The following is a 17,243-nucleotide window of genomic DNA, read 5'->3' as shown; positions in this document are numbered from 1 at the left end:
TCCTAGTTTAACACCTTATTTTCGGGTGAAATACTTTGGGACAGTATTTAAGTAATTTGAGATGTGTAATTTGTGGAGGGTGCACAGAGGAGGAACAGGTAATTTTGGAACAAACTTTCCCAAAAGTTCCCCTCCACTGGGACTTTTCCCACCTCACGTCTTCTGTTTTTTGTCGACTGATTGCTAAATTGTATGATCACTGAGCCGTTTATCACGTGGCCATCAGTACAGGAGAACAGCAGCTAGGTTGACCTTGTCCTGCAAATTCCAAAGTTGCTTTGAAGTCACTGATGAGTCACATTATCTGAATTAACTGGAGGATGTTTGTGGATGGATTTGCTGAAACAAAGACAGTCCATGAGGAGATTACAGTTCAGCGCTTGAAGGAATTCATGTTGCTTGATATTCTGCCCACCCACAATGAGGAGTTCCCCAAGAATTCAGACCATCGACGCTGACTGTTCCTTAATGATCAGGGAGCTTTCCCCTACCGATTTCCTCATCTGTTGTTTGGGCACACATACTTGCTTGGTTACGATTCCACCTGCCTTTCTGGCATCTTGCCCATTTGAGATTTAGGAGCAGGAATTGGTCCAGCAGTGCCTCAGGTCTGCTCTGTTATTTGATGAGATCTTGGCTGACCTATCTATTCATATTTACCTGTGATTTCCCTAAGAGTCCCTTGGTTTCTTCTGCCATTTATTTTGCTTTAAAAATGTATACAAATTACCATATAGATATTTTCTAAACAATCTTCTCAGAAATGGTATTATGTACTTCAAGGGCAGGTGGGGTTTAAACCGAGGGCCTCTTGGCTCAGAGGCATGACACTATTGCTCTGCCACAAGGGCCCCTCCGTCGGACACAAAAACTGCAGACAAAAACTGAGTCTGCTCCTTTCTCCATGAAACATCCAGGCGCACAGCTTGCCCAGAACTAGTTATACAGCTCTGGCAGATTTTTCTTTCTTCTAGTCCCAGGGCACAGAATGAAAATGGAATTCCTTCCCCCCTGCCACCTCCTTGGTTGGGTAGTGCTTTCAACATTGGGTCACAGGATTGTGGGTCCAGAATCCAATGTAACACTCTAGTACTACATTGTCAGAGGTGCTGCCCTTTGGTTGATGCATCAAACTGTAGGCCCCATTTCAGCTGATTGTCAAATTGTACAACTTTGGGGAAGTGAAGTGAAACAGAATTATCCTGAGCAATACTTATCCATCAACTGACATTCCTAAAACTGTTTATCACTTTGCTGTTTGTTGGATTTTGCTGTGCGCAAATCAATTGCTACAGGTTCTACATCACAACAGTGAGTATCTGCCAAATGTGGCTTCACTGGCTGCTTGTAAAGTGTTTTGGATGGTTTGAAAGGCAAAGTGTCTTGTGTGTTATTTGCTTATGTTTATTTGGAAAAGGATATCATTGTGTTAGAAGCAGTGCAGAGGAAGTTCTCTCAGCTCAGTCTTGAGATGAAGGGATTATCTTGTGGAAAAGGTTTGCAGATTGGACCTTTATCTGATGGAGTTTTGAAGAGCGAGATGACCCTGAGGGGACTCGCTAGGATGGACATTGAGAGGATCCCCTCATGGGAGAGACTGGAACAAAGGAATCACTATTTACAAGGAAGAGGCCCTCACTTTTAAAATGAAGATGAGGAGAGATTCATTTGCATCAGAGGATTCTCTGTCTGTGGAACTCTCTTCCCCTGACAGCAGTGGAGGCTGTGTCATTGAATTTATTCAAGGCTGAGATAGATTTTTGATAGACAATGAAGGCAAGGGTTATGGTGGGGATGAAGACAGGAAGGTGGAGCTGAGACCACAACCAGATCAGCTATGATCTTATTGAATGGTAGAGAGGGCTCGATGGGCCAAGTGACCTCTTCCTCATCCTATCTGCAATGTTTTTACCTCCTCAAACTCTGCTACATTAAATATGTCAGGACAGACTACAGATTTGGCATGGGAAGGGCCTTGAAATGCTGACCTCAAACCCATGCTGTGAATGGGTGTTCCTCTTGAAATTTATAGATTAATTTATAGATTAATGAGAACTGATCTAGAAAAATCATGAGAATTAACAGTCCAAGAGGAGGTATAAAGGCATCTTTGTAAAATTGCCTGGAGTCATTGGCCAATGTGGAATACATAAGTATTTGTATTGAATGGCAGGAAATTTTAACTTTGAGAAGTTGTGGGGGGGTGGAGTGGTGCAATTCCTAATCAGCAAATTCTCTTGGAATTTTCTGTTTGTGTTCTGCGGCCAGTCAAAAACAGGAGGACAATGAATCAGCTGGTAAATGAGTGACAACTTCTGGGTTTTATTTCTGAAAACTTCTCCTGTTTGCTACCACAGGGGAAGTAGATCATTTTGGGAAATTGCATAGTAGCAACAACAATAGCTTGCATTTGTATAGTGGCCCAACAAGCTGCACAGGAGTAATTATTAATTCAAATTTGACACAATGTCAACCTTGGCATGTACCATATACACATCTCTCTCCCTAACCGCCAGATCTCTCTTGTCCCCTCTACTGCTGATGTCTGGTCATACTGCTTGTATGGCATCCATTGTTGAACAAACAGGAATTCTTTTGGGTCCCACCCCACATTAGATGAGGAAGAGGTGGGGTAAAGGATTTTCTTTTGGCCAGTCTCCTATCTTCCATAATCTTGACAACATCAAAAACTCGACGGACCATGTCCTAATTTGGCCGCTACAAATCCTTTCACCTGCCACCCATCTAGTCACTGACCTGCTTTGGTTTCTGGACTTGCAAGGGCTCAACTTCAGAAAATTATCACCCTCGTCTTCAAATCTCTGCATCGTCTCAGTGCTTCTCTTCTTTCCCTGTAGCATCCTCTAGCGCAAGTACCCTCTGGCGTCTTGCATACTCCTGCTTTCCATCATTCGTTCAATTGGTGACCCTGCCTTCAATGACTGAGGGAATAAGGTCTGGAAGTCCACTTCTTTTGAGATGCCCCACAAAATAGAACAACTGCTGCCTGCCTTAAGAATAACTTTCATGGCTCAGTGTCTAAAACTATGTTTGCTAATGCTGCTGTGTAATGACTTGGGATGTTTCACTAGGTCACTGGTCCAGATATTTTCTAATCAACCTGTTCAGAGACACTTCCAAAACAAATGGGACTTAAATCTGGGCTTTCTATCCAAGGATATGTTACAATCACTACCATGGTGCAAAAGGGCCCTTGGTACACACCAATTTTTATTTATTCATTAATGGGATGTGGGTGTACCTGACTGCACAGCATTTATTACTGATCCCTAATTGTCTAGAGGGCAGTTAAGAGTCCAGCACACTGCTATGGGTCTAGAGTCATATGTAGGTCAGACCAGGTAAGGATGACATTTTATTCCCCAAAAGAACATTAGTGAACCAGAGGGCTTTATCCTGACAATTGGCAATGGTTTCATGGTCATCAATAAGTTCTTATTTCCAGATTATTATTGGATTCAAATTCCATGATCTGCACGGCAGGATTCCAACCCAGGTCCTCAGAAAATTACTTGGGTCTTCTGATTAATAGTCTAGCAACAATATCACTGGACCATCACCTATCTGATACCTATCTCAGCTGAGATTATTTAAGGATACTGAAGTGAGCTTCAATAATGCTGGTTATGACAGATGTCATCAATGGTTGAAAAAATCCATCTCACTCCACTAATGGCTTTTTAAGGGTACTAATTTGCTGTGCTTACCCAGTCTAGTCTGTACATGACTCCGGACCTGCAAAAATGTAGGTGACTCTTGTCTGCCCTGTGAAATGGTCAAGCAAGTGACTCAGTACAAGAGGCCCCCTCTCCACTTTGAAAGCCATCTGCACCATTCAACATGATCATGACTGATCCTCTGTCACAATACATTTCCATCCCATGCCCATATACCTTGAATCCTCAAGAGATCAAAGAGCTATCTATTCCCACATTTATATGCTCAACACTGGAGAACTTAGCATGGCCAATTCAACTGACCTGCACGTCTTTGGATTGTGGGAGGAAACCCACACAGACACGGGGAAATGTGCAAACTCCACACAGACAGTTGACGAGGCGGGAATCGAACGTGTGTCCCTGGCACTGTGAGGCAGCAGTGCGAACCACCGTGCCACTTGCTTGATCATTTCACAGGGCAGTCAAGAGTCACCCACATTTTTGCAGGTCTGGAGTCATGTACAGACCGGACTGGGTAAGCACAGTAAATTAGTACCCTCAAAAGCCGTTAGTGGAGTGAGTTGGATTTTTTCAACCATCGATGACAGCTGTCATAACCAGCATTATTGAAGCTTGCTTTAAATCCCAAATTTATTCATTGAATTTAAATTCCATCAGCTGCTGTGGTGGGATTTGAACCCAAGTTCCAGAGCTTTAGTGTCTAGGTAACCAGTCCAGTGACATTGCCTCATCTCCCCTCCTGAGATTATGGCCTCCCTGTCTCTTGTTCCAGATTTCCCAGCCATGAGGGAACAACACCTTAGTGCCTAACTTGTCAAGTACCTTAAGAATCCTTGTTGCATGGGCTCATGTGGAGGATGAAGACTGTCACAGACCAGTTGGGCATTGGCTTCACCATGAGTTGTAAATTTGAAGTTATTCTCCATAGTCATGTCCTCAGAGGAGATTTGGGGATTGAGAAACTTGTGTTTTTTTTTAATTGAGCTGTCATAAAGTGACTGGAGTGTTTAATCATTGGGTATTTCCATTTCTGATCCTCAATTCAACTCATTGTTCCCTGCTTTCATTGCCTTGCCAGCAGACGTGTGAGAGAAATGTGCCCTGAGTATTCAGGCTCTCAAAAGCCACACACAGCTGGGCCTCTCAAAGTTATCATACGTTACTCTGCTTCCTGTTTCAAAGAGGGGGCTAAAAAAGAAACAGCACTTGGTTTATCATCCACAGCTATTCCCCTTTCACTGAGTGTTCGGAAGCACAGGAAACAAGGCTTTCATTTCGAATGTGCAGTACACAGAGAGAGACCTTTTGCTTGACAATGCTAATGTTGGGGCCTCTCCCACAAAAACCATCCAACTCATTCTTCAATATTTTGTTTTCAAGTTAGCACATAAATTAGGAGAGCATGTCAGAGGTTTTTACAGATTAGTAGGTATAGGCTACTTGATTGCTTGAAACTGCTCAGCTGTTCAATAAGATCCGAGCTGATCTGATTACTCCACGTTCCCACCTACCCCCAATAACCTTTCACCGCCTGCTTATCAATAATGTACCCATGTTTGCCTTAAAAGTATTCAGAGTCTGCTTCTATTGTTTTGTGGAAAAGAGATCCAACAATCCTCTGTGAGAAAGTAATTCACATTTCTGTTTTAATTTGGTGACCCCTTATTTTCAAAACAGTGACCCCTAGTTCTATATCCTCTCTTAAGTGGAAACATCTTTCCAAATCCACAATGTTGATGTATGAACAGCAGGGTTTCCTGAAGTGGGGGGTCAGGATCTCGAGTGGAGCCTTGACCTCTAAGGTAGTATTGTTCACTATGGAATTCTGGCTCTGTTATTAGAGCTGTAACAGCTCCTTCACTGTAACAGGCCCCGAATCTCGCTTTGACAGGGTCCACACCCCATTCTCACAAACTCCACTCACAGCCACTTATTGAATATCTAACCCTTTGTTGAACTTCTCCTGGGAGTGTTTGATGGGGACATGTAGAGGCAGCTTCACTTAAAATTTAAAGGTGGAGAAGGAGCTTTACTCTGGATCTAATATTATGTTGTACCTGTCCTGGAAGTGTTTAATGGTAACAGTGTAGAGGTAGTTTTACACTGTATCTAACCCCATGCTGTACCTGTCTTGGGAGTGTTTGATGGGGACAGTGTAGAAGAAGCTTCACGCTGTAACAAACTGTGAGCTGTACCTAGACTGCTCCACCTGGACAAGATTTGTGTTTCGACCGGTTATTTAACCTATTATATTGAATGGGCAACATAGCTACAGATATGTTATTATTTGGATATTTTGCTGACCTGCTCACTGTGCTTTCATGTAGATGCTGACTCTTTTCACAAAATCTACCAGTTCAACATTTCGTTGAATATTTCCAGTGAATACTCCCTGCACCGAGCTGAGTTCCGACTGTATCGAATGCCCCGGGATGTAGCAGATGTTTCAGAACAGCGGGTGGAACTTTATCAGGTAAATCCCAGGGATGTTCGCGTGTGCTGTACAGGAATCATGGAAAGTCTGTCATCTCTTTACTGTGCCGTGAACATGAAACATTGTCAGGGTCAGACTGCAGTGGAAGCAGTAAATACTGAAGTGGAGTGAGTGACTCCCTTTTACTGTCAGTGCGTTGTGTAGGAGTTGACATTGAGACACTCAAGCGCTGTATGCACGGGACAGGAGCAAGTCAGACCTGTTTACCTGCTGCGTGTTGTACAGGGTCAGGAGCTGGTGGAGTGGTATTGTCATTGGACTGCTGATCCAGAGGCCCAGGCTGAAGCTTTTGTGGGTGGTGGGGGGGTGAAGAACATGGATTCAAAACCGATCACAGCAGCTGGTGGAATTTAAATTCACTTCTTAAATTTGGAAGTAAAAGCCATGATCCTATAGAATGCTGGAGCAGGCTCCAGGGGCCGAATGGCCTACTCCTGCTCCAACATCTCTCATGATTGTGGTCTTAATAGTATCTGTGAAACAATCCTTAATTGTGTGGTTCACTAATGTTCTTCAGGGAAGGAAATCTGCCTACATGTGACTCCAGATGCAGAGCAACATGGTTGAGTCTTAACTACCCTCTAAAACGGGCTAGCAAGCCATTCAGCTGAGAGGTGGGCAACAAATGCTGGCCTTGTTGATGAAGCCTGCATCCAATCAAAGAATACGGAGGAAGAAAGCTGACAGGGAGTCATATATGGAGCATATTGTGTCAGATGATAGTGAGTCAAGGTTAATAAACAAGAAATACATCAGTGGTTTGCCTTTAAATCACATTTAAAATGGTGTGCAAATGAAGGAAGAGTTGAGTTTAAAAAAAATTTTTGCACAGCATATAGTTAGACTATGCAATGCACTGCCTGGAAATATGGTGGAGGCAGATTCAATTGAGGCATTCAAGACAGCACTGGATGATTACTTGGATAAAAATAATGTGCAAAGGTGTGGTGGGGGATAAAGCAGGAGATTGGCATTAGAGTCTAGAGATGTATAGCATGGGAACAGCTTCTTCGGTCCAACTCATCCATGCCGACCAGATATCCTAAATTAATCTAGTCCCATTTGGCAGCATTTGGCCCATATCCCTCTAAACCCTTTCTATCCAAATACTCATCCAGATACCTTGTAATTATTATAATTAAACCAGCCTCCACCACTTGCTCTGTCCGTTCATTCCATATACGCAGCACTCTCTGTGTAAAAAAAAGTTGCCCCTTAGGTCACTTTTATATATTCCCCCTCTCACCTTAAACCTATGCCCTTTAGTTTGGACTCTCCTACCTTGGGGAAAAGACCTTGGCTATTCACCATATCCGTGCCCCTCATAGGTAATGATGCTCATTTAACAATCGGTTGCAGGCAGAATGGCTTCCTTTTGCACTGTAATACTTGTGTGATTTTGTGAATTGTTTGTTTCTCCTGCTAGGTGCTCTGCAGGAGCTCACACTTGGGCTATACTATATCAGACAGAGTGAATTGTTCTCTTACTTTCATTGTGTGATTTTACACAGAGATGCTGACAGTGAGGTGTACATACACATGGCAATGAATTTTCCACTGCCCCTGGCTATTGCTGCTCATCACTCAGGTTCCAATAGAGGATTATTATCTGAGTCACAGTTTGTCTTATTTACCTTCTGAGTGATATAATGATCCCTGGGACCTTCCCTTCAGCTCTCTCTGTGTTGAGAACTCTGAATGAGGGACAGGTTGGAACCTGACCAGAGTCTGATGAACGAGGGGCCTCCCTCTCTACTGTCAGACCCATGTGTTGCACTCACAGTAGCTACTCTCAACTGCTGCCGAATTTGGCAATAGTGTCCCACCTCACGCTGGTTTAGTCTTTGGGAGCGGCTGACTAGCTAACACAACATAGAATATAGAACATAGAACATTACAGCGCAGTACAGGCCCTTCGGCCCTCGATCTTGCACTGACCTGTGAAACCAATCAGAAGCCCATCTAACCTACACTATTCCATTCTCATCCAAATGCCTATCCAATGACCATGTAAATGCCCTTAAAGTTGGAGAATCTACTCCTGTTGCAGGCAGTGTGTTCCATGCCCCCACTACTCTGAGTAAAGAAACTACCTCTGACATGTGTCCAATATCTATCACCCCTCAATTTAAAGCTATGTCCCTTCGTGCTAGCCATCACCATTTGAAGAAAAGGGTTCCCACTGCCCACCCTATCTAACCCTCTGATTATCTTATATTTGTCAATTAAGTCACCTCTCAACCTTCTTCTCTCTAATGAAAACAATCACAATTCCCTCAGCCTTTCCTCGTAAGACTTCCCTCCATACCAGGCAACATCCTAATAAATCTCCTCTGAACCCTTTCCAAAACTTCCACGTTCTTCCTATCATGCAGTGACCAGAACTGTACACAATACTCCAAATGTGGCTGCACCAGAGTTTTGTATAGCTGCAGCATGATCTCATGCTTTGAAACTCATTCCCTCTACCAATAAAAGCTAACTCACCGTATGCTTTCTTAACAACCTATCAACCTGAGTGGCAACTTTCAAGGATCTATGTACCTGGACACCGAGATGTCTCTGTTAATCTACACTACCAAGAATCTTACCACTAGCCCAGTGCTCTTTCTTCCTGTTGCTCCTTCCAAAGTGAATCACTCCACACTTTGCCACATTAAACTCCGTTTGCTATATCTCAGCTCACTTCTGCAGCTTATCTATGAACCTCTGTAACCTGCAACATCCTTCAGCACTATCCACAACTTCACCGACCTTAGTATCATCTGCAAATTTACTAACCCATTCTTCTATGCTCTCATCCATGTCACTTATATAAATGACAACAGCAGTGGACCCAAAACAGATCCTTGCAGTACCCCACTAGTAACTGAACTCCAGGATGAATATTTCCCATCAACCACCATCTTCTTTCAGCTGGCTAATATCTGAATCAAACAGTTAAATCACCCTCAATCCCATGCCTCCATATTTTGTGCAATAGCCTACTCTGGGGAACCTTATCAAACCCCAGACTGACATCCACATACACCACATCAACCGCTTTACCTTTAATAAGGGCTTACAGATTGGCCTGTTTCTACATGGGGCATGGGGTTTTTTCCAGTCTTCCCAAAGTTGGCAGAGGATTGAATGCTCATGGTATTTGCTCTCTACCTTTGTTAATGCACTTTGTACCTGTGGCTGCTTCAGTTTCCGGCAACGGGCCCTGTGATTAGAATCTCATAAGCAAGCAATGAGGCCAACTTGTTCGTGGTTACATTGAAATTTGGTTTCAAAGGGAATGAAACCAAACAGTATCAAGATCAGGGACAGGACCGTAGACTCTGTGACCTTTTCTGTACCAGGTATCTTAAACAGCAGGAGCGGCTGTTGCCTTTTGATCTCTGAGACTCAGCTTCAAATGCACTGTTTGCCCATTGGATCATCTGGAAGTTCAGTTTTTCTCTGCTGGGTAAGTGCAGATGCTGAAGAAGCCACCGTGGAGGAAACGTGTTCATTTAAACACAGAAACATAGTATTGGGAGCAATTGGAGCCAGTGGCCCTTTGAGCCTGCTCCACCATTATATATGATTATGGCTAATCATACAACTCAGTATCCTGTTCCTGCTTTCTCCCAGTACCCTTTGAACCCTTTAGCCGTAAGAAATATACTTAATTCATTCTTTAAAAATATTCAATGTTTTGGCATCAACTACTTTCTGTGGCAGAGAATTCCACAGGCTCCCCACTCTCTGGATGAAGGAATTTCTCCTCATTTCAGTCTGAAATGGCTTACTCCATAACCTCAGACTATGACCCTGGTTCTGGACTCCCTAGTCATCGGGAACATCCTTCCTGCCTTTACCTGTCTAGTCCTGTTAGAATTTTATAGGTTTCTATGAATCCCCTTCCTCCCCCAGAGGAAGTGAATATAATCCTAATCGAGAGGACAGGAGCCCATTATCAGAGCCCTTCATGATATTCAAAAGCACTTTGTGGCCAACTAAACACTTTTGATGCATATTCCCTGTTGTCATGGAGGGAACATGACATGTGATTTGGTCACAGCAAGACCCCACAATCAGCATTGTGGTAATGACCAGATCACCAATTTTGCTTTTGATGTTGGATGAAGCTATGACCCCTGAGAGGTCTTCCCTGGTCATCCTCAGAATACCATCACAGGATTTTTTTTTAATGCCCACTTCAGATGGCCAACTTTGTGTTGGTTCAATAGCATATCTGAAAGACAGGCCTCCAACAGCGCAGTGCTGACTATGCCTGACTCAGGTTTTGTGCTCAGGTCAGTGGCATGGGGCTTGAACCCATGACATTCTGGCTCCCAATACAGATGCTACCTGCTGAACTGCAGCTACAGGACTATGTCGTGGGATGTTTGAGGGTTATAGTGAGGAGGAAAATTGGCAGACCCACCATCAGAATTGACCTGTGCCATTCCTTGCATGTGAAGATGGTGCACATCACAATATTGCAAATATCTGGTGCCCATGGTGCGGAGGTGACAGGCTGCAATATTTACTCAGGATTGGAGGGGATGGATGGGGGAAGTTCTTAATGAGATCACCAAATGAAAGGACTTTTGAAGCAAATTTCAAAGTCCATGACCCAGTGTGTCCATACAAAACACTCATCCACTGTGCCTCCAATATATACAGGATAACTGGCAGACACAAGCCCTAGTCTTAGCCATCTCCAACCCTTAGATGGGGAGGCTCCGCGCCCAAGTTCTATTTATAACCTACACAGCACGTCTTGTTAGAATGTGTTCCATGCGCTGTCAGCAATCCCAGAACCATCAGTGTGTCCTCTACAATCCCTCTTGACTTCAGTCGAGCTTCTGTTGATATGGAGAAGCTTTGCACAGAAGCTGTTGGCAAGCATTCCATCTTGGAACAGACTGGGCTTACAAACTGCAAATGTCAATCCAGGAGGGAGATTCCAGGTTTAATCACTTGGCCCATACAAAGTTAGCTGGAACCCAGCTGGGAACAACGCAAGCTGTTTTCATTCATGGATTTAATGCATCACAAAAGACATTTGTTGTGTCTGTGCCAGCCCTTTTGAGAAAGTTATCCAATTTGTACCAATCCCCTCATAAAGCCTGGAAATTATTTTCCCACTTTTTCATGCATTTATCCAATTCCCTTTTGAAAATTATGTTGAAAGTCCTTGTACATCACTCTCTCAGATCTGTAATCTAGATCACAGCAATCCGCTCTAGCAAAACATTTCTCCTCATTTCTTCTCCAATGCTTTTGTCAATGGTCTTAACTTTCTGTCTACTGCTTGGAACATAGGAATGGGCCACTTATCCCCTTGAGCCTGCTCCGCCATTCAACTAGATCATTTAAAAAATATTTATATGCAGTTGTGGTATTGCTGATTGGGCTAGCATTTATTACCCTTGAAAAGATGGCGGTGAGCTGCCTTCATGAACTGCTGCAGTCCATGTGTAAATGTTGGTTAGTGGGTACATAGAACATAGAACATTACAGCCCTCTGTTGCCCTGACCTGTCATACCAATCTGAAGCCCATCTAATTTACACTCTTCCATGTACGTCCATATGCTTGTCCAGTGACGACTTAAATGTACTTAAAAAATAGGCGAATCTACTCCCGTTGTAGGCAATGGTTCGATGTGGATGATTACTGTGATATTGAGTATTTGCATCAGATCTAGATGCAGGTCCTTAGAATTGTAGAAGCTTTGGAAAGATTTGGAAAGACTTCAGTATGGCACCACATTTCTTTCGGCACAGACATAAATATTACAGGAATAAATCATCCCCATTATTAGTCCCAGCTTCATTCCTAAAATATTAGCCTTGAGTCATGAAACAGAAAATTTCAAACACATTTTTAATCATAAATCATTTCATCCACTTTTTATCTGGTAGAAAATGCTGAACTATACAGCAGCTCATTCTGTACTTTGTGCCTAGGGTGTGAAGTTTCAGAATTGAGAACATTTACAAGCAGTCCCTGATTTACGAACACCCGACTTCAGAATGCACATACTTATGAACTTGATCCCTTACAAGGGTATATTAATATTAGTTATAAAGATCCAACATGTGAACATTTCCTCAAATGCATGAATGGCTATTTTATACCATCTTGTATTGTGTTCCAACTTGTGTAAATTCTACTTGCGAACAGACCTAGAAATGGAACCCATTTGCCACACGGGGATTGCCTGTAGGTGAATGAGCAGGAGAAGTGGGTGAGAAGCGATGTGCAGGAAGTTTGCCGCACAGAATCACAGTGCAATTCTTGATCAGAATAGAGATCATTTTCCTGTCAAAGTGGCTAGAATTGCTCCAACCCCCAGAATTTGTATTGCTTCCTGCATTTACTGTATTTAGCTAGAGTAAATGATTAAGAAAGCATATGGGAAACTTGCCTTTACTACTTGAGACATAGAGTTTAAGAACAGGAAGGTTATGCTGGAAGTACTGTATATAAAATGTTGAACATGCTACAGCTAGAGTATTGTGTGCATCCTGGAATCCATACTATATGAAGGATGTAATTGCACTGGAGAGGGTGCAGAGGAGAATTACCAGAATGTTCCTGGGCTGGAGAGTTTCAGTTATGAAGAAAGTTTGGATAAATTGGTGCTGTTTTTCTTAGAGGAGGGGAGATTGATTTGAGATGTATAAAATTATGAGGTGCATAGACAGAGTAGACAGGAAGAAATTCTTCCCTTGGTGGAGGGATCAATGACCAGGGCTATAGCAGGAGATTTAGAGGGGATGTGAGGAAAATGGTTTCATCCAGAGTGTGGTGGGTATGTGAAATTCACTGCCTGTAACGGTGGTACAGGTAGAAACCCTCCTAACACTTAAGTATTTAAATGTGCCCTTGCAATGCCAAAGCATATAAGGCTGTAAACCTATAGCTGGAAAATTGGAATAGAATATTAGGTGGTTCTTTTTGACCAGCACAGATTTGAAGGGGTGAGGGGCCTTTTTCTATGCTGTAGATCTCTAAGACTAAATAAGCCCTAATCAGGAAAGATTGCTGCAGTTTCAGTCATGAACGCCGTTTACTGTAGTCCACATTGCAATCTGTAAAATCTATTTAAAAGGCAGCTATGTCATTTGCGTTTTAGCATTTTGTTTGCTGAGTGAAAGATTGCATTCACTGGAATATAGACTGCTGCGAGCATTCAAAGGGCACACAGGATCTGGAAATGGATCTTTAAATCTTGACACTGCTTTACAGAACTCTCCAGTATTGTGCAACCCCAGCAGTTGCCATGAAAACATAAAACATTGTCAGTGGCCATTCAGCCTCTGAAGCTTATTCCATTATTCAATTAGATCATGCCTGATATGTATCGTAACTCATCTACCCAACTTGGCTGTTACTCTTAAATGCCCTTCCTTGGATGAAATTAGAAACCACAGATGTACAAGTATTAGAATATATTTAATTAAGTAATTACAGCTCCAAAGGAAGTCATTTAAGATGGTCTCTGTGGGCCAAATTTCCTCCTTCTGGGCCCTAATGAGTACGTCCAGGAATTGTTGGGTAAAAACGCCATATGCAAAAAATCCATGACATTGGAAGTCTTTTTAAATCTACTGATAGCAAATATTATTAAAATAAGGTGGGGAAACCGTCGAAAGCAACCACAATTGCAAGAATTCTTCACCCAGCATTGCAACTGCTGATAACTTCATCATTCTTAACCAGTTCCAAATGCATCAAGCATAATACTGTTAGTATAAGTTTGAACAAAATAGAAGTGGCATTTCTCATTCTGTGCAACCACAAAGGAAGCTGGTGCACATTTAGTCTTGTTACTGTAAATGACCTGGAGAGGCGCGCTCAGCACTGCAGCACATATTTGTGGCATTTCCTTTGTAACATCCCTCTGTATGTCATGCGATGGTGTAACCCACCAGCATTAACATCACAGAGGATTGTGAGTCAGTCATTCTGCTGTTAAGTTTTTGCATTTAGAATCTAAATACAGGGAAGACTCAGAACCATGAGTTAAAGTTGAGGAAATTAGAAAGCAAAGGCTTGTGAGCGTATATTCATTTTGGTGATGGTCTTTGATGGATAATTGCCCAGAATATATATTTCTTTCAAGAGCTCCATGGGTTCTACTGCTATCCAAGAAGTCCATAGGGCTCTGGTTTAATGTCTCACCTGAAAGACTGAACCTGTGACAGTGATTGCACACACTTCGCATTACGGTGGAATGTCTCAGCCCAGATGTTAACTATTAACCCAAGAAAGAAGGGTAGTCCAGAGACCTTTACAGACAGAATTGCAGGATAACTTTCCAGGGCAGGAATTGGGAGTGACTGTGTGGGAGCATTTGAGGCACAGTTGGATGGGGTTCCAGAGAGGGAATGGATGGAGGAATTTGTCATCCCGGGCTGTGACACTGAGGACAACACTGTCACCTCTCAGTCACAGGTCAATGAGTCAGGTCCTGCCTCAAAGACATGAGCATATCATCTAACTGGACATTCCAGCATAATTGAAAAGAAAAATTTGTATTTGTATAGCTACATACATGACCACTAGACATATCAAAACACTTTGCAACTACTTTGAAGCATAGTTGCCATTAGATTAGATTAGATTTCCTACAGTGTGAAAACAGGCCCTTCGGCCCAACAAGTCCACACCAACCCTCCGAAGACTAACCCACCCAGGCTCATTTCCCTCTGACTAATGCACCTAACACCATGGGCAATTTGGCACGACCAATTCACCTGACCTGCACATCTTTGGACTGTGGGAGGAAACCAGAGCACCCGGAAGAAACACATGCAGACATGGGGAGAACATGCAAACTCCACATAGACAGTAACCCGAGGCAGGGATCGAACCCAGGCCCCTGGTGCTGTGAGGCAACAGTGCTAACCACTGAGCCACCATGCCATCCCATTATAATGTTGGAAATACAGCAGCCAGTTTTCACACAGTAAGCTCCCACAGTCAGCAATGTGATAGTGATCTGATGATTGAGGGGACACCTGGGAATTACTCCCTTGATCCTCTTTGCAATAGTTTCATGGGATCTTGGACATCCACACAAGAAGACAGGTGGAACATTGGTTTTAGAGCCCTTCCAAAAGCTGACACCTGCAGCCATGCAGCATTAACCTGGATGTGTTTGTTCTAGTTCTGAAGTGGGATTTGTTCAGACTCAGAAGCAGGAATGCTACCCACTGAGCCACTGCATGTCATACTGTTTGGAATTATCTTTCAGCTGTTATGTTAGACTGATGTTACACCTCAGCAGATAAAAAAGACCGCAAGATACTTATGGAAGTTCTTACCAATAATTAACTCTCGACCAGCATCAATAAAAAAAGATAACCTAGTTGTGATCAGGCTATTGCTTGTAAAGCTTGCTGCATGCAAATTGAATACAGTGACAACATTTCTGAATTACTTAATTGGCTGCAAAGGTCTTTGGACATTCTGAGATTGTGAACAGCTCTACAGAAGTTCAAGATCTTTCTTTCTCTAAGTGATGTTGACTAATGGATAGAGTTTGCATACCTTGAGTCATAGATCTCGATAGTTGGGTGTGAGGTTATTTTGATGACTGCTGAGTTGTTTATGCTAATTGAAACTCAAGATCTTTTTTTGGGATTGGGACAGGTTGATAACTCAGAGTGGTTTCTCCGTTTATATCAGTTTTCGGAGCTTGTGACCAACAGCGAGCCAGGACTACTGAATTACAAACATAGGAAGTAAGAGGTAGGCCACTCAGCCCCTCAGGGTTGCTCTTCCATTTGATAAGGTCATGGCTGATTTGGTGACTCCATGTTCCTATTCATCCCTGATACCTGTCTACCCCATTGCTTAATGAGAATCTATCCACTTCTGCCTTAAAAACATTCAAGGACTCTGCTTCCACCACCTTCTGAGGAAGTGAGTTGCAAAGACTCAAGACCTGTTAAGAGAAAAAATCGTCCTCACCTCTGTTTTAAATGGAAGACCTCTTATCTTTAAATAGCTGTGATTTTGTCATAAATATCTTCTTTGCATCCCTGTATTGAAAACACCAGGGTGTTATTTATTTAAATAGAAACAAACGAGTATGATTTAATGCTCAAAAATTCATTTGGACCATCTGTTCTATACTAGTTCTATACTTTATGCTTCAATGCTTGAGCCACTTTAATTATTACATATTCTTACATATGTGTAAAACCTTTTCTTCCTTTTTCCCTTGTGTACATAGCAAGCTTCCTTTACATGTTGTTTTGCTATTCACCTCCTTATGATAAGGAGACCCATATCTGACTACTTTCCGAGAACGACTGTTTTCCTGAATTTATTAGTTATTATTATCTTTCATGGCCCCTTCACTTCAGATACCTTCTCCCATGAGTAAAAGCAGGTTTTCTATGCCCACCTCTTCATGATTTTAAGGAACTCTATCAGATCATTCCTTTACAACGGAAAAGGGGTCCCAATCTATTTTTTTTATTTATCATAAGACTGGCTGCCGCCAGCATTTACTGTTTATTTACTGAACTTGTGGTGGTGATGTTCCCATGTATTTGGTGCCCTGTCGTTATATCAGGGTAGAAGTGGCAGGTTTGGAAGGTGTTGTCAGATGAATCTTGGTGAGTTGCTGTACTGCATCTTGTAGATGACAAATCTTATTCAGATCTGTTCAGAAATCAATTTCAAACATTTGTTCATGGGAATGTGAATGTCACTGGCAAGGCCAGCATATGTTCCCTATCGCTAATTGTGCTTGAATTGATTGGCATGCTCAGCCATTTCAGGGGGTAGTTAAAAATCAACCACATCACCGTGGATCTGGAGTCATATGTAGGCCAGACTGGGTAAAGATGGCAGATTTCCCTCCCTGGAGGACATTAATGAACCAGGTGAGTTTTATAACAATCGGCTGTGGCTTCATAGCACTATTACTGAGTTTAACTTTATATTCTAGATCTGTATTAATTATAATTAGTAAGTAATTTAAGTTAAATTCTCCTCTGGCGGAATGTGAACCTATGTACCTCTGATGAACTAGACTGTGACATTACC

At 42.5% G+C, this 17,243-nt stretch overlaps 1 protein-coding gene across 1 annotated transcript in view; it reads left to right on the top strand.

The window, feature by feature from the left end:
• Positions 1 to 17,243, top strand: part of LOC122542842 (transforming growth factor beta-3 proprotein-like) — a 39,440-nt gene that overhangs the window by 12,124 nt on the left and 10,073 nt on the right. The window contains exon 2 of the mRNA XM_043680932.1: positions 6,029 to 6,174. Coding sequence (XP_043536867.1) covers positions 6,029 to 6,174 — 146 coding nt within the window. The remainder of the gene's footprint in view (positions 1 to 6,028; positions 6,175 to 17,243) is intronic.

The sequence above is a fragment of the Chiloscyllium plagiosum genome, chromosome 41 (assembly GCF_004010195.1).
Source record: "Chiloscyllium plagiosum isolate BGI_BamShark_2017 chromosome 41, ASM401019v2, whole genome shotgun sequence".
In the NCBI taxonomy this organism is placed as follows: Eukaryota; Metazoa; Chordata; class Chondrichthyes; order Orectolobiformes; family Hemiscylliidae; genus Chiloscyllium; species Chiloscyllium plagiosum.
Note: the sequence above shows the minus strand (reverse complement) of the source record. Positions and strands in the feature narration are given on the sequence as shown.